This window comes from Saccopteryx leptura, chromosome 2, assembly GCF_036850995.1.
Source record: "Saccopteryx leptura isolate mSacLep1 chromosome 2, mSacLep1_pri_phased_curated, whole genome shotgun sequence".
Taxonomy (NCBI): domain Eukaryota; kingdom Metazoa; phylum Chordata; class Mammalia; order Chiroptera; family Emballonuridae; genus Saccopteryx; species Saccopteryx leptura.
Window position 1 is genome coordinate 366,178,844 of NC_089504.1, and position 25,747 is coordinate 366,204,590.

General features: G+C 56.0%; 1 protein-coding gene across 9 annotated transcripts in view; it reads right to left on the minus strand.

The window, feature by feature from the left end:
- The window catches only part of MPRIP (myosin phosphatase Rho interacting protein), a 172,014-nt gene that overhangs the window by 9,949 nt on the left and 136,318 nt on the right, over nt 1–25,747 (minus strand). For 6 of the 9 annotated variants that reach the window (XM_066365085.1, XM_066365084.1, XM_066365082.1 and 3 more), the window contains 10 exons: nt 24,529–25,084; nt 22,628–22,744; nt 16,243–20,067; nt 12,714–12,861; nt 4,275–4,392; nt 2,994–3,027; nt 2,749–2,874; nt 1,755–1,874; nt 924–1,010; nt 81–243 (listed from right to left, as the gene is read on the minus strand). In XM_066365085.1, coding sequence (XP_066221182.1) covers nt 81–243; nt 924–1,010; nt 1,755–1,874; nt 2,749–2,874; nt 2,994–3,027; nt 4,275–4,392; nt 12,714–12,861; nt 16,243–20,067; nt 22,628–22,744; nt 24,529–25,084 — 5,294 coding nt within the window. Of the gene's footprint in view, nt 1–80; nt 244–923; nt 1,011–1,754; nt 1,875–2,748; nt 2,909–2,993; nt 3,028–4,274; nt 4,393–12,713; nt 12,862–16,242; nt 20,068–22,627; nt 22,745–24,528; nt 25,085–25,747 lie in introns of all 9 variants that reach the window. The other 3 variants (XM_066365087.1, XM_066365088.1, XM_066365080.1) reach the window with 2 other exon arrangements.

The window sequence follows — 25,747 nt, forward strand, 5'->3', positions numbered from 1 at the left end:
GACACAGGGGGGTTCTCGGGGGCCCGAGGAGCTCACCGTATCCCGACACAGGGGGGTTCTCGGGGGCCCGAGGAGCTCACCGTATCCTGACACAGGGGGGTTCTCGGGGGACTTTTCGCCCAGTGCTTCTGTGGCTGTTTTCAGCTGCTCTTTCAACCTGCTGATGTCACAGTCGGCCTTGGCCCTCACAATGCTGAGCTCCGTGTAGATGTCTTTGTACTTGTCACTAGCATACTTCTTGTCCTGAGGATAAAAGCACAGAGCAAGCGACGGTCACCAGTGGCTCGGTGGTCTGTCTCCCTGGGGCTGGAGTGCTCCTGGGGACTGGCCGGGGAATGTCATTGGCTGCATAGGAGGCAGGTAGACCCTGGCTGGTCGTCCAAAGGCAGAAACTGGACACAGGAAACTAAAGCAGGCAGAGCTGCGAGTCTCCTCCTGACCACATGACAGGGTCCCCGGGGCCTGTAAGTGCAGACCTGCTACAGCTGGCACAGCCCGAGCTGCCCACGACCTCCCTGTGACCTCAGCCTGGAAAGCCCCCTCTCTGTCCTAGGTACCCTAAGGGATCCTGGCATCTTCCCTCTGGTTCCAAGAATGTCCTGGCGGAGCCTGGCTGCTGACCGAACTCTCCCTTCCCAGGACATGTCTCTCACCATCTGCCAAAGCATGAGGAGACATGAGAACCAGGACTCAGTGAGACAGGGACTCCCCACTTTCACTGTATCTCCAAGAAGGCTGGTTATTAAGAGAATTTGATTTTGAAACCACACTCCTCATGAAAATACTATGAAATCTACTCTAGGATAGGCGAAGACACTTGAGCACAGGGACCTCAGTGAGTCATGGAGACACGGTCCCTGCCCGTCTGAGCCCGCCCTGCAGAGCCGGCCCATGGCGAGGTGCCCGTGGCGAGGTGCCCGTACCCGCAGTGCTGTCTGCAGCTCGTCCTTGAGGGAGCTGATCTCCTGTTTCAGGTACTGTATCTCCGATTCTTTGACTCGCAGCAGGACCTAGAGGGAGAGAGCAGTTAGGTGTTGATGTCAGAGAGCAACAGGGCTTCCAGAGTCTTGAGAGCAAAGACAGAGAGCTGAGCAGAGGACTCTCCTCCGCACACTGAGCAGCAGACGCTTTTCTTTTCCTCACTGATATGAACTGAAAATGCCAGCAAATAAAATTTAAATCCTGCCAACAGCTTAAACGTTACTATGGTAACAGAAAGAAGGGACTGCTGCAGCTCCTCCTCCGCCCTGGGCCCAGGACTTCCCCAGACGGAGTCCCCAGGGGCCCAGGAGGGGCTCCTGTGAAACTCTTGTTGAGTGCAGTCTGCCTCTTCCACCATCATTCAGTAGGAGATCTTTTCATGATGAAATTTTAATTGAACAAGAAAAAATCTATGTGCTTTTCTAAAAGGATGTCTTACATAATCAGTCATTTTACCTTAAGATGATTCTACCTGATCCTGATAATAGAGTGTTCTAGAATCTCAAGCAGCTACAGTGTGCATATGGTATCAAGTGTTTCGTGTTGGGGTTAGTCTCCAGTGTGGCAGAAAGGCGGGAAGGAGGGCAGGTGAGGGAGGACGGGGTTCAGGTCCCGTGGTCTCCCAAGGACGCCCCTCCCCCATGGTCCCGTGTCCTGGGTGGTGTGGACCTTCCCAGTCCTTTCCCTCCTGCTGCCTCCAGGCTGCCCCCTGGTCCCCACATGGGGCTGCTGCAGTGCGAGCGGGTGAGGAGGGGCCTGGCTCTGAGAAGTACCTCTAACTCATAGGCATCCTTGCCCTGGGCGAGTGGTGAGCCAGCGGCCTCCCCACCGGCATCTCCGGTCAGCAGTGTCCGTAACCGGGCGATCTCTGCGGCCAGGCGGTTGTTCAGCTCCTGGGGCGGCAACGAGACAGGGGTGTGGGGGATGCAGCCACCGGCCCCGCCAGGGAAGGCTGTGTTCTCCCAACACTGGGCGTGTGCTCACTGCACCAGCAGAGCTTGTGCTTTTCAGACCTGGCACACGCAGGTGGAAGAGCCTGCAGCTCACATCCCTGTAAGCCACCTGTGTGTGCTCTGCAAGTGTCTCCTGGCAGTGGCTGCAGGAGTCCATTACCCTGAACACCGTGTCATCACTAACACCTCATATCCATCTGTTTCATGGTGGTTCCGTTTGAGTTTCTACAGGACCAGGCCCTCCAGCCACCCCCCAGCTCACTGTCTGCATCTTCTTTCCAATGGACACTTGTCCACTGGTAGTCACCTCAGGCCACTGCAGCGACTGAGCAGAACCAGCCCTGTGGAGCACCCCTGACAGGCAGCCACGGGCCTGTGGAGTCCCTGACCCTGGACCAGGCCCACATGTCTGTCTGCTCAGTGCCTGGGGAGATGAGGACAGTGGTCCAATCTGGTACCACAGAGCTTTTATCAAACTAAATTTACCTTGAATCTGTCCGTTAGCTAGGATTTTAAATGCACCCCAATTTTCTTAGGAGCAGGCAAACTGTGGGAATATTCTAGAGTGAACAGGGAGCGATGATCCCCCAGCCCGGCCCGCAACGACCAGAGGAGGAACTGAGACGGCTCAGAGTCCAAGGGCAGACAGGTGGCTCGTGCAGCACGGTGGCCGCGACTCCACCACCTGCAGTGAGCTTCTGTCAGCACACTGCCAGACGTCAGACACTCGGGAGGGGTCTGCAGAGGGTCAGAGCCTCCCTCAAGCTGAGGCCTGGCTCCAGCCTGAGCACTGGCTCACCTGGCGGGGGCTCACCTGGTTATGGGCGTTGAGCTCCTGGTTCTCGCGCTGGCACTGCCGCAGGGCCTGGCGCTCCGCCTCCAGCGCCTGGGCCAGGTGGGCATTCTCCAGGCACTTCTGCGAGTACTGCTCCGAGAGCACCTCCAGCTCCCGCTGCACTGACTGCAGCTCCTCCCTGGGGAGAGGGCACTGCTCAGTCCCCGGCCCCCGCCCCGGGCCCAGCTCTCCAGGCACTTCTGTGAGTACTGCTCCGAGAGCACCTCCAGCTCCCGCTGCACCGACTGCAGCTCCTCCCTGGGGAGAGGACACTGCTCAGGCCCCAGCCCAGGGCCCAGCTCTCCAGGCACTTCTGTGAGTACTGCTCCGAGAGCACCTCCAGCTCCCGCTGCACCGACTGCAGCTCCTCCCTGGGGAGAGGACACTGCTCAGGCCCCCGCCCAGGGCCCAGCTCTCCAGGTTCCGTATCCCCACTGCGAAGGTGAGGGACGATGACACACCAGAAAGAATTGTTGAGCAACAGAGAGCACAGGCCCTATGCATTCTGTTATCTCAGAAAGTTCTTACCCAGCTAAACAAGAGAAAACTTAAAGAGCACTTTAGGTTTTCAGAAATACAGTCCGTGTCCTTCCCTGGTCCCCTTTCAAATAGCTTAACAGTCCCGACAGACCAAACTCCTCTTGTGAAGTTAGGAGAGAAACTATTCACTTGTGGCAAAAAAAGGTCCTATTTCTGAGAGAAGTCAGATTTGCGATCTGTTTCCAGCACTAACTCCTGAGGCAGCCTGTGGCTGTTACCAGGTCCCAGGCTCTGTTCACCACGACACACTCAAAGCCTTCCACGTTCCTCTCTGTTGCTCTGGACATGCTGAGAGGGCTGTGTCTCCCTGGTGCAGCCCGGGATGGCCTCAGGGCAAGGCCCAGGCCTTGCGTCCTGTCACCCCTCCAGCGAGATGAGTGCTGCTGCCGTCTACAGGATGCCAACCACTCGGCCCTGACCACCCTGGACGAGGGCCCTGGAAGCGCAGGGACCCTGACACTCTCAGTGCAGAGACCCCAGGCAAGGCGAGCTCTGCAGGACTCTCGCCAGCGCAAGGGCTCCAGGTGCTGTTGGTGCCACAAAGGGACAACCTCCTCGTAGCTACACTGCTGCCTCTCATAGCCGGGAAGCATCAGGCACCTGGCCCAGCCCTGAGCCCTTCCTCGCAAGCGCCTGAGGCAGCAGCAGCGGCTGATGGAGAGAATCAATCCCAGTGACGACCTAAGAGCGTCCTGAAACACAGCTAGTAGTTATCAAGTTTTCTTTGCTGCACCCTATTCTTTAGATTTAATAATGAGTTTCTGTTTAGTTTGGTTCCAGGAAGCCCACTTGGGCCACGAGGAGAGCCGACGGCTTGCTGACCCTCCTCGGCAGTCAGCCCCCCGGAAACAGGGCTCTGAGCTCCCCTCTGCACCACGGGCCTCCAGCCTCAGGACCTGCACAGGAAAGGCACCCCTCCCCTCCCGCAGGGCCGGCCTCCTCCCGAGGGCAGGACGCCGACTCACAGATACTGCCTCCGCAGGGCCTCGATGTCCGAGTTGATGCTGCTGATCTGGGACCGCTGGCTCTTCTCCAGCTCCCGCTCCATCTCCTCCCGGTGGGCGTTCTTCATGGCTTCAATGGCTGCGGACCAGGACAGGACCGTGAGCACAAAGAGCCCCAGACAGACAGGACCGGTTAATGATTGATCGTGGGCAGTCAGGCTGGCCTCTCACAAACCCTGTCTCTGGGGTGGGGGTGCGAATGCAGGTGCATGTTTCCTCATGTTAAATGAATGCCAAACTGATTAAGTAAATGTCAATGTTAAATCCAAGTGAGTTTAGGCCTGACCTGTGGTGGCGCAGTGGATAAAGCATCGACCTGGAACACTGAGGTTGCCGGTTCGAAACCTTGGGCTTGCCTGGTCAAGGCACATATGGGAGTTGATGCTTCCTGCTCCTCCCCCCTCTCTCTCTCTCTCTCTCTCTCTCTCCTCTCTCTCTAAAAAATCAATAAATAAAATATTTATAAAAAAATCCAAGTGAGTTTATAAAACAACCCCACTTTCAGGTCAGTGTCCGTCTCCCTGGGCGTCACGGTGAACCGCTGTGGGCTCTGGTACGTCCAGGGCGACACGATGCTGAGACAGTGGCACCGCGGCTCCAGCGGAGGGCACACAGAGCACACAGGCTTGGAGACAAAGCTCCTCTGCCCGGCAGAAGCCAGAGTCTGCGTCCTGGTGCGACAGCCACTCCAGGCAGAGGTGTCTGTCTACCCTGATGAGGCAGAGAGCCTCTCACACGTCACCGGGTGTGCTGGTGGCCACAGAGAGCTGCAGTGCTGGCTCCAGGCTTCAGCTCTGACCAGGGCTCCTAAACCAGCCTCTTTTCAGAAACAACTGTCAGAGAAGAACTTTCTTGGGGGATCCAAGATGGCAGTGGAATACGTAAAAATTACACTCACATCCTCCCCAGTACAAACTGGAATTACAATTAAATTAGAGAAAAATCAACCTGAATAAAGACTAGCTGAACAGAGGCCTTACAACCAAGGCTTTGCAGAAGAAGGCCCACTGAAACTGGTGAGAAGACCAGAGACATGAAAAAGTGGACTCTGCACCCAGGTGTGGCCGCTGAGAGCCCGGAGGGAGGCCCCGGTCGGCTGGTTCAGTGGATAGAGCATCTGCCCAGCGTGTGGACGTCCCAGGTTCTATTCCCAGTCAGGGCACACAAGAAAAGCAACTATCTGCTTCTCTCCCCCTTTTCTCTCTCTTCCCCTCCTGCAGCCAGTGGGTCGACTGGTTCGGGCATATGCCGAGGATAGCCTGGTTGATTCGAGCACTGGCCCCAGGTGGGGGTTGCTGGGGACACATGGGGAGTTTGTCTATCTCCTCTCCTCTCACTTAAAGAAAAAGAGACAACGATGAGGTCTGTGCACCGTGAAGTAAGGCCCAGCAGGGCCCACAGAACAGCTGCGGTGAGAGTCCGTGGGAGTTCTGTCTGCTGGGAGGGAGGGGTCGCTCCACACCCAGGTGCCCTCCCTGCAGGGCCAGTGCCCAGATCTCCAGCCTCTGTGCCTGGTCCTGGGCAGAGGGGGAGCTGGCTGGGCCAGGACAGACTGCTGTGCGGCTCCGGGAAGAGCGCTGAAGGTCGTTTCCAGGATTCCCGCACTGAGTCCCCCCCCCCCCCCCCACGCTCACAGAGGCTGTCTCCCTCCACGCCACATCAGCTGGGGAACGCACAGCCCCCCTCAAACTCCCCATCGCCCTGCCCTGCAGAGCTCACACCTGCAGGAGTCAGCTGCCTCGGCCAACGGTGTAGACAAGGGGCAGTCAACCTTTCTATACCTCCCGCCCACTTCTGTATCTGTTAGTAGTAACATTTTCTAACCGCCCACCGGTTCCAAAGTCATGGTGATTTATAAAGAAGGGAAGTCACTTTACTTGATAAAATTTATAAAGCAGAGTGACAGCAAGTTAAAGCATATAATAATAATTACTTACCAAGTCCTTTATGTCAGATTTTCGCTAAGTTTGGCAGAATAAATCTTTATAAAACAACTTACTATAGTTAAATCTATCTTTTTATTTATACTTTGGTTGCTCCGCTACTGCCCACCATGAGAGCTGGAGCGCCCCCTAGTGGGCGGTAGGGACCACGTTGACTACCACTGGTGTAGATGGTGCAGAAGGGCTCTCAACAGTGAACCCAGGTGGGTGTCAGAGATTAAGCTGAGTGCCTCTGCGGCAGAGACCACCCTCCACCCCCATGATTAACTAGCCTTACCCTCACAAGTCCCACGTTGCCGAACTCACGCCCTGCAAAAAAATGCCGACTGTGCCAGCCTGGCCTTCCGTGTAGAAGACTCCACAGGAGTTCTGGACAGAATCAGGGCGGCACTAACTTGTGTGGCTCTAGGGTGAAGGCCACTCTTCCCTCTCAAGCCTGACCAGCGCGACCAGTCCTAGGCAGGCCCTCCCTTCACACACGGACACCCTGCTCTGTCTGGGCCTGCCGAGCTCTGCTGGCCTCACTGAGGGTCCCTGAGACTCCACCACAAAGGTCATGGGCACCTGGCAGGCGGCAGCAGGCCTTGGTGTGGAGACATTTACTGAATGGCCTCAGATCCAGCGATGGCACCAACTTTAAACCTGTATCAGTCTGTTGAACACCACTCGCCTACCTGGTCACTCACACAGAACCGACCTCAAGCAACATGTGAGCTGCCAGAGGCTCTTTCCGTGACTGGGCCTCACAGACAGCTAGCAAGCAGAGCGATCTCAGGTGCCTTGAGTCTTGTTGACCTGTCCCAGCTCCGTGCTGGGGAAGCCAGCCTCAGTCCGTGGCTTGTCCCCTCCCCCACACACCCAGGCCCAGCAGAGGCCCTCACAAACTGGATTGATTTGTCAGTGCAAACAGGTAGCCCAGGGCTGGTCACAGCCTCTAGCATCCCCAGAACCAGCACACCCAGTGGCAGGATTCAGACCACACCAGAGGAGGAACCGTTAGCTCCATAAGCAGCACGCCCAAAGGGAGCTCTTGGAGACAGAAGAACCTGCTGGGTGAATGCTGCTATGGAGTCAGTTCCCCATTCAGCAGCTCCTCAACTGCGAAGGCAGGTCCTCAGTCAGCAGCCTGAGGGCCACCCCCAAACACAGATGGGCTAACAGCAATCAAGACTCAACTACAACGGGAGGGAACACATAACCCATAAAAAGGACCTTCCTAGAGCACCCAGCTCAGGTGACCAAGGGGACTGCACCATTGAACCCCCACCAGACACCTCCTCCGAAGGGAGCCAGCCAACGGCGAGGCAGAGCGGGTGCACCGAACACACAGAGACAGAAAACCCCCACCAGACACCTCCTCCGAAGGGAGCCAGCCAACGGCGAGGCAGAGCGGGTGGACGGAACACACAGAGACAGAAAACCCCCACCAGACATCTCCTCCGAAGGGAGCCAGCCAACGGCGAGGCAGAGCAGGTGCACCGAACACACAGAGACAGAAAACTCCCACCAGACACCTCCTCCGAAGGGAGCCAGCCAACGGCGAGGCAGAGCGGGTGGACGGAACACACAGAGACAGAAAACCCCCACCAGACACCTCCTCCGAAGGGAGCCAGCCAACGGCGAGGCAGAGCGGGTGGACGGAACACACAGAGACAGAAAACCCCCACCAGACACCTCCTCCGAAGGGAGCCAGCCAACGGCGAGGCAGAGCGGGTGCACCGAACACACAGAGATAGAAAATCCCCACCAGACACCTCCTCCGAAGGGAGCCAGCCAACGGCGAGGCAGAGCGGGTGCACCGAACACACAGAGACAGAAAATCCCCACCAGACACCTCCTCCGAAGGGAGCCAGCCAACGGCGAGGCAGAGCGGGTGCACCGAACACACAGAGACAGAAAACCCCCACCAGACATCTCCTCCGAAGGGAGCCAGCCAACGGCGAGGCAGAGCGGGTGCACCGAACACACAGAGACAGAAAACCCCCACCAGACACCTCCTCCGAAGGGAGCCAGCCAACGGCGAGGCAGAGCGGGTGCACCGAACACACAGAGACAGAAAACCCCCACCAGACACCTCCTCCGAAGGGAGCCAGCCAACGGCGAGGCAGAGCGGGTGGACGGAACACACAGAGACAGAAAACCCCCACCAGACATCTCCTCCGAAGGGAGCCAGCCAACGGCGAGGCAGAGCGGGTGCACCGAACACACAGAGACAGAAAATCCCCACCAGACACCTCCTCCGAAGGGAGCCAGCCAACGGCGAGGCAGAGCGGGTGCACCGAACACACAGAGACAGAAAACCCCCACCAGACACCTCCTCCGAAGGGAGCCAGCCAACGGCGAGGCAGAGCGGGTGCACCGAACACACAGAGACAGAAAACCCCCACCAGACATCTCCTCCGAAGGGAGCCAGCCAACGGCGAGGCAGAGCGGGTGGACGGAACACACAGAGACAGAAAACCCCCACCAGACATCTCCTCCGAAGGGAGCCAGCCAACGGCGAGGCAGAGCGGGTGGACGGAACACACAGAGACAGAAAACCCCCACCAGACACCTCCTCCGAAGGGAGCCAGCCAACGGCAAGGCAGAGCGGGTGCACCGAACACACAGAGACAGAAACAGAAAAGCAGCCAATGGGGACAAATAAACTGCCCAGTAAGGTGAAGAGAACTGAATGAAATGGAGACAAGCAATCTACCAGATAAAGAGTTCAAAACAACGGTTATATTTTGCTCAGAGAATTTAGGGGTAAAATAGATGAACTAAGTGAGAATTTAAAGAGATAATAAACATAAGAAAGGATAAAGAAACGATAAAAATAAGCCAGGCAGAAATGAAGACTATACCAGGAGGCGGCAGCAGCAAGTTAAATAAAGCACGGGACTGAGTCAGTGATCTGGGAGACAAGGGGGCATAGAACATTCAATCAGACTGCAAAAGAACTCCAAAGAGGACAGTTTAAGGGATCTCTGGGACATCAAGCATAACATCATCAGGATCATAGAGTACCAAAAGAAGACGGTGAAAAATTGAGAACCTGTTTGAAGAAATAATGATTGAGAACTTCCTACTGGTGAAGAAAAAGACACACAAGTCCAGGAAGCACAGGAAGTCCCAAACAAGATGAACCCCCAAAAACCCACACCAAGACACATCAAAATTAAAATGTAAAGGTTAAAGACAAAGAGAGAATCTTAAAAGCAGAAAAAGAAAGAGTTACCTACAAGGAAGCTCCCGTAAGACTGTCAGTTGACTTCTCGTTAGAAACTTCGCAGGCCAAAATGGACTGGCATGAAATTACTCACAGTGATGGAAATCAAGACTACCCACCCAAGTTAACATTTGGAATCGAAGGACACATATAAAGTGCTTCCCGAACAAGAGAAAGGTAAAGGTGTACATCACCACCAAGCCAGTATGACAAGAAGTATTAAAGGGCTTTCTTTAAGAATAAAAAAAATATGGGCCCTGGCCGGTTGGCTCAGCGGTAGAGCGTCGGCCTAGCGTGCGGATGACCCGGGTTCGATTCCCGGCCAGGGCACACAGGAGAAGCGCCCATTTGCTTCTCCACCCCTCCGCCACGCTTTCCCTCTCTGTCTCTCTCTTCCCCTCCCGCAGCCAAGGCTCCATTGGAGCAAAGATGGCCCGGGCGCTGGGGATGGCTCCTTGGCCTCTGCCCCAGGCGCTAGAGTGGCTCTGGTCGCAACATGGCGACGCCCAGGATGGGCAGAGCATCGCCCCTGGTGGGCGTGCCGGGTGGATCCCGGTCGGGCGCATGCGGGAGTCTGTCTGACTGTCTCTCCCTGTTTCCAGCTTCAGAAAAATGAAAAAGAAAAAAATATGAACACTAAAATGGCAATAAATATCTATCTATTAATAATTACTTCAAGCCTGACCAGGCAGTGGCACTGTAGACAAAGCATTGACCTGGGACAGTGAGGTCCCGGGTTCGAGACCCCCAGGTCACAGCTTGAGTGCAGGGTTGCAGGGTTGAGCACCAGACCATCAACACGACCCCAGGTCACTGGATTGGCTGAAGGCCCCTGGTCAAGGCACGTATGAGAAGCAATAAATGGACAATTAAAGTTAGGCAACTACAAGTTGATGTTTCTCATCCCCCCCCCACACACACACACACTATGATGGTTAATAAAACTTGCCTCTGGAAAAAATAATTACTTAAAATGCTCCACTCAAAAGACATATGGTGGCTGAATGGATAACAAAACAAGATCCTTACACATGTTGTCTACAACAGACCCACTTCAGATCAAAAGACACAAACAGACTGATGGAAAAGATATTTCATGAAAAGAAAAACAAACAAACGAAAAACTGTAGTAGCAATATTTATACCAGACAAAATAGATTTAAAACAAAGGCTACACAAGAAACAAAGAAGGGCCAGCAATTCCACTTCTGGGTATTTATGAAAAGAAACACAAAACACTCAATTGAAAGACATGTGTCCACATGTTCACTGCAGCATTATTTACAATAGCCAAGATATGAAAGGAACCTAAGTGTCCATCAGCAGATGAGTGGATAGAAAGTGGTACAACAGACAATGAAATATGACTCAACCATAAAAAAAGGATAAAATCTCACCACCTGCAGCAACACCGATGGACCTAGAGAGTATTATGCTGAGTGAAATAAGTCAGAGAAAGACAAATGCCATATTATTTCACTTATGTGGAATCTAAATACCAAAATAAATGAACAAACAGAACAGAAACAGACTCACAGATGCAGAGAACACGTGACAGCTGCCAGAACGGAGAGGGCTGGGGTGGATGAGAAAGGTGAGGGGATTCAGAAATACAAACTGGTGGTTACAGAACAGTCACGGGGCATCAAGCACAGCACAGGGAACAGTCAGTAACACTGTAACAAATACATATGGTGTTAGATGAGTACTACATTTACTGGGGTGATTTCTTCCCAAGTTATATAAAGGTGTAGTCATGGGGTTGTATGCCTAAAACTAACATAATATTGTATGCCCACTATAACTTACAAGTTAAAAAATTTTTTAAAAGAAAAGACAACCTACTGAATGAAGACATTCACCAACGACTCATATGATGAGGGGCTAATATCTCAAATTTATAAATTTTGTAAAATCTCAGACATTTCTCTTAGCAATATTTTTTTCTAATTTATATCCTCAGACAAGAAAAACAAAAGAAAAAAATAAACAAATGGAACTACATCAAACTAAAAAGTTTTAGCACAGCAAAGGTAACCATCAACAAACTAAGACAGCCTACTGGATGGAAGAAGGTATCTGACAAATACACATCATACAATGGATTAGTATCCAAAATACTGTATATAAGGAACTCATACAACTCAATATCCTAAAAGAAACAATACAATTTTAAAATGGACAGAGAACCTGAATAGACACTTCTCCAAAGAGGACCAAATAAATGGCCAAGACATATGAAAAGATGCTTAACATCACTAATCATCAGAGAAATGCAAATTAAAACCACAACGAGATATCTCACCTCACACCTGTCAGAATGGCGCTCATCAATAAATCCACAAATGACAAGTGCTGGTGAGGATGTGGAGAAAAGGGGATCCCCACGCACAGCTGGTGGGAATGCAGTTAGTGCATACACTATGGAAAAGGATCCTCAAAAAATTAAAAATAGAACTTGCTTATAACCCAGTGATTCCACTTTTAGGTATATATCTGAAGAAACCCAAAGCAGTAATTCACAAGAACATATTATATATCCCCTATGCTCACAGCCATGTTACTTACAATAGCCCAGATTTGGAAGCAGCCGAGTGCCCACCGAGAGAGGAGCAGATAAAAGAGCCGTGCTGCAGTTACACAGTGCACTGCCACTCGGCCACAGAAAAGAGAGAGACCTTACGGCTGTGACCGTGTGGATGAACCTGGAGGGCACTATGCTCAAGTCAAATAAGCCAGAGAAAGGCAAACACCAGGACCTCACTTACCTGTGGAACGTAAACAGCAAAGTACTCAAGTTTAAAAACCTGAAACCGACTCACAGATCCAGAGAACAAACTGAGGGTTGCAGAGGGGAGAGGTTTTAGGGGAATGGGTGGAAAAGGTGAAGGGATTAAGAAGTACTAGTTGTAGTCATAAAATAGTAATGGGGATGTAAAGTATAGCGTAAGAAATATAGCCAATAATATTGTAATAAGTATGTCTGGTGCCAGGAGGGCATTGGAAATACTGGTGGAACACTCTGGAAAGTATGCGACTAACCAGTTTGCTGTACACCGGAACATAGTATAAACTAATACCGAATGTCAACGATAATTGAAAATTAAAATAAAAAAAGACAATTTTCTTGGATAATGAAGCTTACTCAACCAAAAGCACAAAGACCAGCCCTGACTCTGAGCTCAGGCACTCAGTCTTCCACCTGTCCCGCCCTTTGGGTTAACATGCCCCGCCCCCAGCGCCCACCGGAGATGGTGGCCGCGGTCTCCTCAGCCAGGAGGCGGTCCTTCTCCTCCCGCAGCTTCTCCAGTTCCCGCTGGTGCTGCCTCTGGAGGTCCTCGATCTTCTTCTGGTGCGTCTCTTCCATGGCTGCAAACCCCCGTTCGCAGGTGGCCTGCAAGATGCAAGAGGGACCTCATCAGCTTGTGTGCCTCTCGGCTGGGTGTCCTGGTGGGTGAGCCAGTGGCCTGACCTGCTCCAGGCTCCCAGGGTTAGAGAGGGCGCCCTCTGCAGGTGCGCACTGACCCAGCAGGGTCACCTGACTGCTGCCTGCCGACTCTCACGGGCACTAGTGGGCACTTCATGATATCAGAGCAGCTATCAGGAAATCACATCAACATGCTTAGAAAAAGGTGGGTTTACATCTGTAAGTTTCTTATTTCTGTGACTGCTCTGAACCCTTGGAAAGAGTGGGTACTGCGGGTGGGAAGAGTTTGCAGTGGAATCTGAGACAGCCAACCCTAGATCCTGACAGAACACTGCCCGACAGGGCTGACAAGAGGGAGGGAGAAGAGTCAGTGTGCAGAGGCAGCCGTGTGGTTTGTCTGCACAGCAAGCAGCTCTGCGGGCCAGTCACAAACCAGGCATTTCACAAATAAGTCATAGTCATGACTCTTTGTGAGCTGGAGGGCCCGGCTCAGCTACTACCTAGCTAGCCACACTCACTTGGTCATTTAACATCTCTGCTGTCCAAGTGGGATTTATGTATGTATCTTTTCCCCCTCCAGCCTGTGTCTTCCTTCTCCGTTTTCTTTTGAAGGGGTACGAAGAGGGGGCACTGATTAGTGACTCCACTCACTATACTGGGACACATAACAGAACTGCTCTCTAAACTAGTCTACGCTTTGTTACCATCTGGTTTGCCACCTGGATTGAGTGCAGGGAAGGACACAGTGTCCCTACGGAGGAGTCCCACTGTCCCACACAGCCACACTGGGAAGCCAGAGCTGGTCTTATCAACAGTGCAGGTGAGCGTGCCCCACAGACGCAGGGAGGTGGTGTGTGCCGCTGTTTCGAGCAGAGTCACACTCTGTCTAAATCCCTTGCAAGATCTGTTTCTGAATAGGGATCAGGACTTCCAGTGATTTTTAAAAAACTGGAACAATGCGGCTATGTTACATTATGAATGCCAAGTACAGTGGGGGCTCCCCCTCCCAATCCTATACTATTTGATTTTCTTGCACATGGGTTCAAAAAGAAAAATACCAAGAAATCAAATCAACATGCTTAGGAGTCTCTGAGCCCCCACAGTAGTGGTGAGGCCTTTCTGAGGTTTTCAACTCATCTTTCCAAACTCATGGTCGTAGTCTGGACTTCACTGCAACAGACTTGCCTCAGTGGGCGTGCGGTCTTAACTGCAGTTCACCCTTAAGTGGACATTACTTCTCCCAGAGGCTCCACCTGGAAGCTGGTGGCCTCCTTTCACCACCGTCACACCACAGGACAGCTGTGGCCTGGCCCCTCGCCCACCACCGTCCCTCCTGTGTGCTTTGCTTCACAAATGGCTTTTTGGTTAACACACAGTTAGCAGGCACTGTAAGTATTCGTTTGAGTGCTTTAGAATATTTAATTAAGCGTCAAAATTCTTCCCACAGAAGCCCTGAGGTATCTTTTAAGACCAGCTGCTTCCTTAGAGAGAATATGTGTTAAAAAGTAACCTGTAAACAGATTTAATTTTTAAGCCAATAACCCCTGAGATCCACAGAGGTCCCTCAAGGACTACCATGCAGAATCATGAGAGAAGGTGCAGTGGCAGACGGGCTATCAGACCCAGACGCCAGTCTCCCTGACCTGGGTGGGAGACTACTATCTGTGTCTCCAGGGTGTCGAAGAGAACACTGTGGACCTACGTCACTGCTGGGGGACACTGGGTCCCAGCACCATCTGTGGCCAGTTTGTCAACATAAGGCTGTTTTTTCCTTTCTGAAGTCTTATTAAGTGGTGATATGATGTCACCACTTTGGCCAAAGCCTCGCCGTTGCCCAGCTGGCTGCCATGGGAGCTGACCCTCCTGTGCAGGAGGCTCTGGCGGGGGGACTTGAGATGTGCATGTGCCAGGCACCCGCCCACGCAGACTGCTGGGTGCTGTGAAAGTTGCAGGGAAGGCACTAGGACACTGTGTCTATGCAAATGACTGTCAGAGCCCCTTGGAATGCTGCGCTCACAGCACTGACTGTCCCAGGGGCATCATCTGAACACCATCAGGAAATAGCCCTTGAAGCTTTCTCACTTCATAATCCTTTTCAAAAGGTTCTGACTGACTCAGGACAAGAACAGTGAAGACGGCCTCTTGGCCACCTGGCTGTGGGGCTTGTCTCTGGTCGGGGGCTGTGTCGTCACGGAGGTGAACACCATGCTGCTGACCAGCACACATCCCTGCTTCTCTCGCAGCTGGAGGGCTGAGGTGCTAGGGAGCACAGGAGTGTCTTGCTCAACGCAGCATCAGCACATCTGCAACAGCAGCGAGGCGGCTGTCCGCAGCTGGGAGCCAGCTCTGTGTGCACAGGGTGCGGGCAGGGGAGCATCGCACCAGAGGCCTGGCTGGGGACTGAGGGCTTGCAAGCAACCTGGGCAGTTACTGGGCACAGCTCCAAAGGGTGGCTCCAAGAAGCTTAGGGGTCTGGGCAGTATGTCTGTGCACACAGGCGTCTCTGGTCATGGAGGGGGACGAGCAGCCGGACTGCTTCCTGCAGCCCAAGGTCCGTGGGCCTGGGACGTCACCTGGGATGTCACCTGGGACTGCCAGGGCCTGGGTGTTCTGCCCAATGAGGCAGAATGTAAACAACAGGGCCAAGTGTGGGAGAGTAACAAGAAAAGGTCTTTTCTCAAAGCTCCTGAGAAGGAATGCCAGGAGACCCTGGCACACAGCTGAGAGCTGTGCTTCTATGCCTTACACAGAATGCCCGCTCAACGCCAGTTCCGCAGAGTTGGGAAAAAGGAGTGACTGTCGATACTGTCCTGCAAATAACCTTCTTTTGGGAACCCCAAACTCTGCTCTCAGGACAGTTGAGAGACAGCCCTCCACGGGTGCCTGTGGCCTGTCTATCCTGGGTTCTCTTCCTTTAAGTGTGTGTTTGTGCCAACCTAGAGGCAGGCTGTTAGGGCAGGAAGTAGGGTGGGGCTGTGAGGGGCTGTGAGGGGCAGAGCAGGGGCTTCTCCTGCTGGGGGAACACAGAGAGGCTTCCAGAAGCAGGTGGAAAGGCGGCAGGGAGACCACACTCCCTCGCTCACCACTGGTCCTGTTCTGACAGCCCCTTTCCCAGAGGAGGATGCTGAACGGGACGCTAGACCCTATCCTGGGCCTGCTGAGGCCACACCACGGGGAGTGAGTAGTTGAGGAAGGAACAGAAGGTGGAACAGACTCTGCTCATCGGAAAGTCAGAGCCGAGAACTGTCTCCCAGCCCCACCCCAGTCCGATGCACCAGCCCTGCCCCCCAACAAGCAGGAAGAGGCCTGCCCCTCAACTGCGTTGCAAATGAAACGATGCTCCGAAACCTTGAGGTTCTCGAAGTCCCGCTGGTACTTCTCCTGCAGGGCGGCCGCGCTGCCCCGCGGGCCCCTGTGCTCCAGCTCCTCCCGCAGGAGGTCCGTCTGTGCCTCCAGCTCCTGGACGCGCTCTCTCAGCCCCGCCGTGGAGTCGGCCTCCCTGGAGGCGACCTGCTCGGCTGGCCAGGTGGAGGACGGGGGCGGGCGGGGGCTGCTGGCCGGGAGGGCCTCTGGGGGCTGGCCCTGGCCCTGGCAGAGGGTCTCCTGCAAGCACTGCAGGTTCTGGGAGTAGTGCTCCTGCAGGGTCCTCAGCTCCTCCTCGTGGATGGTCTGCAGCTCCTTGACCTTGAGCTGGAACTTGTCCTCCAGGGTCTGCACCTGCTGCACGTGCTGCCTCTCCAGGTCCTGCCTGTCCCTGACCGAGGCGTCCAGCTGGCGCAGGACCCGGCTGTGCTCGGCCTGCAGCGTGTTCTCCGCTCTGTTCAGCTGCTCCACCACACACCTGATCTCCTCCTCGTACCTCCCTCGCAGGGCGCACATGCTCGCGCTGTGCTTGCTCTCCACCTCCTCCAGGTACCGCTGCTGATGGGCCAGCTGGGCCGCCTGGGCCTTCAGCTCGGCGTTCTCCCTCTGCACGAGGGCGATCACTTCCAGGTACTCGCTCTTCTGCTTCCGGAGCAGGTCCTCGTACTCCGCCCGCAGGGCTCCCACCGCCTGCTCGTGCTCCTGGCAGGAGGCCGCCCTGCTCCGCCAGGAGCCCCTGTAGTGCTGGAGCTCCTTCTCATACTCCAGCCGGATTCTGCAGGCCGCATAGCACACCTGAGCCTGAACGATTGCATCTTTGACTAGTAATGAAGAATACTGACCGAGGCCTCCCAAGGACGTGTTGTACGAGAGACTCCAGGACGCCTGAAGAAGCTTCTGACAATCTCTCACGGACTCCACAGGGGGAAGCGAAGCTAGAGAGACAGATATCTCTCCTAAGAGGCTGGCCTTGTCTTTAAGCTGTTGGGCGAGTTCTTCTTGAATAGCGACGAGGGCCCCAGAGCTCTGGTCAGACAGCTGAGCGGGCTCCTGGGGGCCGGCTAGGTCCCGACAACCGAGATCTTCTCCTAGTGGGCTCCTGTCCCAGGACGCCTGTGCACCACCTGCAATGCCTGCTGGAAGCCTGAGGGCTTCCAAGACCTGCTGCATCACCCTCTCAAAGTCCGGGGTCTGGTAGGCTCCCAGGATCTTCCCCAGCAGGAGCTTGTGCTGCTGCAGGGCCACCTGGGTCCCCTGGAGCGTCTCCTGGATGCTCTGCAGCCGCCGGTGGAACGACTCCCTCACTGACTGCACAGCGAAGCTGAGCTCCGCCCTGACCCACGTCGCATCTGCCAGGGCGGGGACCAGGGCCTGCGGGAGGCTCTGCTGCCCTTCTCCCGACGTGCCAGCTGCCTCGCCTCCCAGTGTCCCCAGGTGCTGACTCAGGGACTCGACCTGACTCCAGAACTCACCGTCCACCAGCACTTTCTTAGCCCAGGCGTCTGCCGCGGTCCCGAGCCAGACGGCAGCACCGGGCTCCCGGGGCAGCTCCCCTGACGGAGACACCTCGTGGAGGAGGTGCGAGATGTCCGACGTCGTGTTTCTTAGCGAGTCTGCTATCTGGTGTATCAGGGAGGCTTCCAGGGCCACCTGGTCAGCAAGGAGCTGCAGCTGCTCCTGCTCGGTCAGTTCGGGCTGATGAGGCGGCTGCTGCAAAGTCTCCTTGGCTTTCTCCAAGAAGCTCCCTTCCTCAAGCTGAGCCTGGGCCCCACCGTCGGCGGGAGCCGGCCAGTGCCGCAGGGCCTGGATGGCACTGACCAGCACGCCCTCCACGCTGGCCAGGGGGCTCGCTCCTGCCTGCTGGGCCTCCTCCTGGCCAAGCCCTTGCAGAGACCGTAGCTGCTCGCGGCACTTTTCTAAGCAAGCCAGGGCCTGCGTGTTTCTGACCTGGAAGCTGCCCAGCTCCCCGATGTGAGCTTCGACCGCCGTCACCCTGGCCTGCTTCTCCTGCTCCAGCTGGGAGGCCAGCGCGCCGACCTGGAGCAGGCTGGTGCGGAGCTGCTCACGCAGCCGCGCCTCGGTGCCGGCCCACTGCTGGTGCAGCGAGAGCAGGGCCTCCCGGCTCTGGCCCTGCTGGCTCTCCAGCTTCCCCGTCACGTCTTTGAGCTTCTCCTCCGTGACGTACAGCTTGGTCTCCAGGGAGTGTATGATGGAGAGGTAGGTGTCCGAGTCGCTGTTAGCGGGGAGCGAGCTGAGGGTGGCCTCGGACGACAGGCTTTCCTCGGAGGGTGACCGGTCCTGGCTGGTGTCAGAAGAGGTGCTACTTGTCCAGGTCTTCTCAGACCCCTCGGGCTGGGTGTACTTCTGGCACTGGATCGTGGAGAACCTGATTCTCTGCCTCTTGACACTCGGCGCCCCCTGCTCAGATTTCCCTGCGTTCTTCGGGAGCCCCTCCTGGTCAGGCCCTTCTGACTTTGGGGGCGTCACGCCCGCCTCTCTCCGGGGGCTGCTGTGCTCGTGCTTCTCCCTCGGGGGGGCCCCCGGGTCCTCACCCTCAAGCCTCCCGGGGGGGCAGCCCGGAGATGCGCCCGAGGCGTGGAGCGGTGGGCCCGAGGGGGCGCTGCCGTCCTCTGCTTCCTCCAGGGAGCTCTGCGGCTCCTCCGCCTCCTCGCAAGAGGCCTTCGTGAACTTCCTCAGGATCTCCTCCTTTGTCTGGAGCTTCATCTCTGTCTCCTCTAAGCTGCTCCCCAGGGCGACCATTTTAACCAGAGCCTCGTTGAGGTCCTGATCTTTCTTCTCCAGGACCTTCTCGTGCGCCTCCTTGATGTGCCTCAGCTCCTGCTCCTTGTCCCTCAGCAGCGCGTGCAAGCCCTGCAGCTGGCCGGCCGCCCTGCGGTAGGAGCGCTCCAGGCTCTGGTAGTCGGCCTCCCTCCCCCGCAGCTTCTCCCGGAGCGCGGCCGCGTCCCCGTCGCACAGGGCGGTGCGCCCCATCAGCTCCTGGAACCGCTGCTTGAGCAGGTCCCGCTCCTCCCGCAGGCTCTGCACGTGCTCGGCCAGCTTCTGGATGCTGGCCTCCTTCATCTCCAGCTGCTCCTCCAGCTGGCGCACCACCTTGCTGCCCTCGGACCTGGCGCTCAGCTTCTCCCTCTGCAGGGCCTCCATCTGCTGCGCGTGGCCCTGCAGCTGGTCCTCGTAGGCGCTGGCCCTGTCCTCCACCTCCCTCAGGTTCTGCAGCAGCGCCTGCTTCTCCCTCTCGCAGCTGTCCAGCAGCAGCTCGTAGTTCCTCTGCAGCTTCTCCTCCATCAGCCGCTGGGCCTGCTCGCTGGCGCCCAGCTGCTGGCCGAGGTCCGCGATGCGCTCCTGCAGCCGCTGCACCTCCTGCTGCCGGTCCCTCTGCAGCGCCTGCTGCGCCTCCAGCTCCCGCAGCTCCTGCGTCTTCTCCAGCAGCAGGGCCTCCACGCTCCGGAGCTTCTGCTCGCTGGCCTGCAGCTGGCCGCTCAGCGCGGCCTTGCTGTGCCGCCACTCCTCCAGGTGCTCGCGGACCCTCTCCTTCTCCAGCTTCAGGTCGCCCTGCAGCTTGGCCAGCGCCTCTTCCTTGGCGGTGAGCTCGGCGGCCGCACTGCAGAGCCTCGCCTGGAGGCTGTGGATCTCGGCCTCGTCCGTGGCCTCCCCGCAGCTACGCCTCGGGGCCTGGGTCTGCTGTGCGGTCAGCCCCTGGTGCCGGCACTGGACCTCCAGCTCCCTCTGCAGATCTTGGCTGACTCTGTGGAGCCTCTGCCAGGCACCAGATGGGGAGGCGGCCACTTCAGTCTTAAAAAAACCGATTAGACACTGGTTAGTAACACTCGGGCTTCCCAGTTCTGAGTGTCACACCTCTGGCCAGGGTCAACCACAGAAAAGCTCCTTGGTGGGTTTGCCTTTTATCCTTTGCACAATTTTTTTTCATTAAAGAAAATATCCAACAAATCATCTTAATTATTTTGGTAAGTGCTGCTTCCAGGTAAACAGAAAACATGGAAAATAACATCAAAACAACTCTAATCAAATAGCTTCTAGGAGAAGTGAACCAAACAAAGCTGAATAATGAGCACACGGGTAAGCAAAACAAAGACCGACAGACAAGAGCCGCAGGAGAAAGGGGCAGAGCACGGGCCTCTACTTGTTTGGTTTGCAAAACAAGAGGCACGAGCTCTGGACACACAGCCTGGAAAAGCACAGGACGCAGGGGGCGGTGTGATGTCACTTCCTTCTGGGACAGGGCGAGAAGGAAGGGAGGCAACTGCTCGGGAATGTCAGCGAGGTGACATCCGAGCATTTTCCTTTCGGAAGTGGAGCTTGTCCTCTACAGTAACAGGAAGAACTAGTCTCTACCTGTAAGAAGACAAAACGAGGGGGAACAAAAACCATGGAGTAAAATATGATCATCAACAGAACAAACAAACCTTCGTGGAATTCAAAACAAGAAAGTGAAGCATGCAGAAAACAAAACAAAACACAAACGAAAACTCCCCAAATGAAAGGCATGCGGACCAGACAACACTAACAATGTAGAAATAAACAAGAACATGTACAGAAGTGAGAACAGCCCAGCCTAAGAATTTGGTCTGCTTGTGGCCCCTCAGTCTGCCGGGGATCCACAGATGTGACACTCAGTTGCATTATTAAGTTACACTCCAAACCATGCAAGCTCCTCCTCCCAGCAGTGAGTGCGGGGCCTGTCCCCCGGCCAACTCCTTCTGACCCTCAATCCCAAAGGCCATGTTCACTCTTACAAGTATTCCCAACGCGCAAGGGGAAGTTAAAGGCAACCTGCTATTGGCCCTAACAGGAAGGTGTTCAGAAGCCAGCTCTGCTGAACGCTGACTCGTGGGGGCTTGAGTGCAGGCTCATGTGCTGAACGCTGACTCGTGGGGGCTTGAGTGCAGGCTCATGCAACCATTCAAGTTAAACACAGAGGTTCTTGGTTAGCAATGCACAAAATCTGCTGCAAGTATCTTTTTACCACCTGATGTGGAGTGAGTTTTGTATAGTATGGGGGCCCACCCGAAGTTTAAAAAGATGCTCCTCAAATCTGCAGGTCCTGCATGAATGACCCAGAAAGCCCAGAGTGAGCTGTGTAGAAAAGAGAAATGCCCACCACCACCAGCTCTGGTGCCTACAAGTCTGAACTGGGCAGGGCAATAACTACAGCCAGAGGGCGAGAGAGGAGGGTAGGGGCACATGGGGTGCCCATGGCCATGGTCAAAGCGGAGGGAAAAGAGAAATGGAAGACAGAAAGAAGGCAGAGGGAACATGTAACAAAAATGGGCTGGACAGAGGCAGGAGGCGGACTGCCCAGAGGGCTCAGGTGCCGCCCCGATGACTCAGCCTGAGGCAATCTGGAAATGGTGACACAGCAACCGTGCAGAGATTCAGGGTCACTGAGAGATGGAAGGACCCTCGGGGACCAGGTCTCTGTCTACCCGGCAAGGAAAGGCTAATGCTTGGAGGAGGGGATACCAGTTCCTGCTGGTCAGTGGCAGGGCCTGCACTTGACCCAAGGACTGTGACTTGAAAAGCCAGGTCCTCAGCCTTGGCAGAGAACCCTGTTGCATCACCCCATTTTGCTTTCCCTAGTAACCCTTCCTCAGTTGTGTCCCCACCAACATGTCACCCCATGGAGCAGGAGTGAGCTGTCTTAACCCAGAACTAAAACAGGCCTAGAAGGCTGCAGGGTAGTCAGCCCACAATGCTCTACCTCGTCCAGCTGACCTACTGTCCGGCGAGACGCCCTGAGCATGCCCACCGCTCTCTGTGAATCTGCCTGCTGACCAGGACTGTGGCACAGAGATCTCTGGTGAGGGACACTGCGTTTGGACCCAAGCCGTGACCCTCCTCATCTCCTCTTCCAGGCTGCCTGGTGGGTGGGCGGCTCAGGGCTGGGTGGCCACATTTCCCCCCCGAAACTTCAGTCTAGGTAGCACTGGGGCCACTAGGCTAGGTCTGCCGGTAGGTATGACACTCAGGGACGGGGATCCAGCGCTAGGTCTGCAGCTGAACTGGGGGCAAGGGGCACTTGGCTAGCTACCTCAAGCCAGTTTCCTCTCTCTGTAAGACAGGCTAAAACGGCTCTTGTAAAAACTATTAAAAATAACATGCAAATATATGGTATTTATAATAAACATGTACTGGGTTACTTATGAGAGCCAAAAGAAAAACCACCAAAATTATTTTATTGAAAAACAAATAAAAAACCCTTAGGCAACAAATTTCAGGCAGGTTCCCCAAAAAGTAGCACCAGGAGGAGGAGTACGCAGGGCCGTGGCACTGAGCCATGGTCTCCCGGACAGGGCCCCGCGGCTGCCCCGCCCAGGCAGGCCCTCAGCCCTACCTGCAGCACATAGCCCTCCCGGGCGCTCTGCTCCCGGCCCAGGGCCACCCTCAGCTGGTCCTGCAGGAGCCGGTTCTGCTCCAGAAGGTCTGAAGCCTCCTTCTGGCTCTGCTCCAACTGTTGGCAGAAAGACACACGTTTTTAAGGCAAAAAGATGGTAACAGACAGGAGTCACCACACAGCACACGCCCGTGGCAGCCCAGACTCCAGCGAGGCGGGGTACATGGGACTGCTTCCTGGCTCCCCCTGACCACAGGTCAGGAAGAGGCTGACCTGCCTGCACCGCAGCACCTGGAACAGAAGGCTGCAGCTCCAGCTGCAAACACACACACACGTAACACGGCGGACCTGCTGCCCAAGCGCTCACGTAGCTTCCACACCTGCCTACGGTTCTGACACGCAGATCCCACCAGGAAATGCGGCCCTGTGCCCACCTCAGAAGGAAGATCCTCCCACTAGACCCTTCAGCCTCCTCAGCATGGTCGGACAGCCCGCTGCGGCCCTGGGCACGCCTCACCCCAGGCCCTGCCTTGGCTTGTACTGCAACAATTCCATTTTTATGCAATGGATTCCACATAAAATTCTGTTTGCAAAGAGGGTTCCTGAAGGTTTCCACGAGATGTGGAAAGCAAGCTACTTCACACTCTTCTTGGTTTCCACGGCTTTGAATTCTGTCACTCATCAACTCAGCTCTTCCCTGAATATTCCCTAGGTGCCTACGGGGTGCTGGGCCCTGCCTGCCCCGCCCTGAGGCCGTGGTCAGCAGGGAGACGCAGGGCAGGTGGGCAGGTGCTGCCAGAGTGCTGTGAGAGGCACGGAGGCCGACTTCCAGACACAGCTGTTTAAATCAAATGTGCAGTTAGTGTGCCCGCTGGCCAGCAGGCCCATTTTGGTACCTTATAGCAACGTTAGTTTGAACTGTTATTTATTGCATCTTGCCTTTATTATCTTATTAATAGGCGTAGAATGTAGAAATAAAATCAATGTGTTCGTGCTAGTAATACATTTCAGCCTCATGAATTTAGTAAACTAGGAAAGAGAAGAGCAGCAAAGGCAGACTAAAGTGACAAATCTTTAATGTGAATTAGCTACTTATGTAAAAGAACACATCTGAAACATAAAACCATAATGTTGTACCTCCGTGGCCCGGAACTCCCTGTTCAGACTTACAGGTCCACTGGTGAAGTCTCCAGATTTGACTTCTGGGTACATTTTCATGAAGGAACATATTATGCTACAAGTGTGTGCAGGGGCTGGTTACCCATCTCTGCGGAGAGGGCTGCTCACAGAAGCCTCTGCGGCACACACAGCCCCTGCTGAGTGACGAGTGACCGGGCGTGCTTCAGCTGCTCGCCCACCAAGACCTCTGTTCTGTATCTCCAGTATTCAGGTCACCCCCGCGGTCACCAGGCTGCTGGGGAAGCACCCACACTCCTCTCTGCTCCCAGCTTTCGCCTGCTCAGCCCACAGCTGCCCAGTGCAGCTCAAACCCAAGTCTGCTCACAGTCCTCTCCCACCTGAACTCTCCAGTTCCTGCCGGAAACAGGACAGGCCACCTGGGCCCTGCAGCCCCGCTAACCTCTCCTCTGGCCACCGGCTTCAGTGGCAGTGCCCCCGCCACACGGCAAGCGACTCTGTCCTTCTGGAAAGGGTGGCACCTCCCTGCCACCCTGCATGAGCTGGAACTCCCTGTCCCTCTCAGCGACTACACCAGACTCGAAGAACTTGTCCATCGTGTGTCTGCCTTCCTGACTGCTCTGCAAGCCCCTCAGGGGAGGGGACCCGTCTCTCAGTGCCACGCAGCGGACCAGTCAGGCCGCCGCCAGCCACAGGGCGTGCTCAGGAAGGCTGCTGCATGGAACCCACCCAGCTGTCCACCTGGGGCCACCCTTGGTGGTTACCTCCTTCTCCAGCAGAGAGGTCAGCTCATGAGTGGAGAGCCGGTCACTTCTGTCCTCAGAGGACAGGTGCAGAGGGGCAATGGGCACCTGCTTTTCTTCCCGGAGAGGGGTAGTCTCCACCTGATGCCACCGCTGCTCGATCTCCACATGCACATTCTGGGTCTTGAGGTCGGGGGTCATGGGCGGGCCCGGGCTCCGATCCACCTCCATGCGGGAGGCCGGGTCGTCTGCGGGCCCGTCCACAGCCTCCAGCGCCCCGAAGCGCTTGCGGCGCTCTTCCCGCCGGCGTGCACGCTCGCGCTCCAGCTCCCCCGGCTCTGCTTCGGGCAGGGTGGGGGGCCCCGAGGCCCCGGCCCTCTCCTGAGCCAGGGCCTGCTGCAGGGGGCGGAACTCGGCCCAGTCGAAGGTCTTGGAGCGCCCCTCCCGCCTGCGCTCCCGGGCCCGGCTCCTCTTCTGCTCGGGGTCCGACTCCCTGGGCTCTGTCTCCGGCTTCTCGCTCAGCCTCGCACAGGTCTCGAAGGGGGCGCCGCTCCGGTTCCTCTCCTCGGGCAAGGAGCTGGGGAGCGGGACAGCAGCCGTCAGGTCCCGGTCCTCACCCCACGGTCCTCACCCCACGGTCCTCACCCCAGCATCCTCACCCCACGGTCCTCACCCCACGGTCCTCACCCCAGCATCCTCACCCCACGGTCCTCACCCCAGCATCCTCACCCCACGGTCCTCACCCCACGGTCCTCACCCCAGCATCCTCACCCCACGGTCCTCACCCCACGGTCCTCACCCCAGCATCCTCACCCCACGGTCCTCACCCCAGCATCCTCACCCCACGGTCCTCACCCCACGGTCCTCACCCCAGCATCCTCACCCCACGGTCCTCACCCCACGGTCCTCACCCCAGCATCCTCACCCCACGGTCCTCACCCCACGGTCCTCACCCCAGCATCCTCACCCCACGGTCCTCACCCCAGCATCCTCACCCCACGGTCCTCACCCCAGCATCCTCACCCCACGGTCCTCACCCCACGGTCCTCACCCCAGCATCCTCACCCCACGGTCCTCACCCCACGGTCCTCACCCCAGCATCCTCACCCCACGGTCCTCACCCCACGGTCCTCACCCCAGCATCCTCACCCCACGGTCCTCACCCCAGCATCCTCACCCCACGGTCCTCACCCCACGGTCCTCACCCCACGGTCCTCACCCCAGCATCCTCACCCCACGG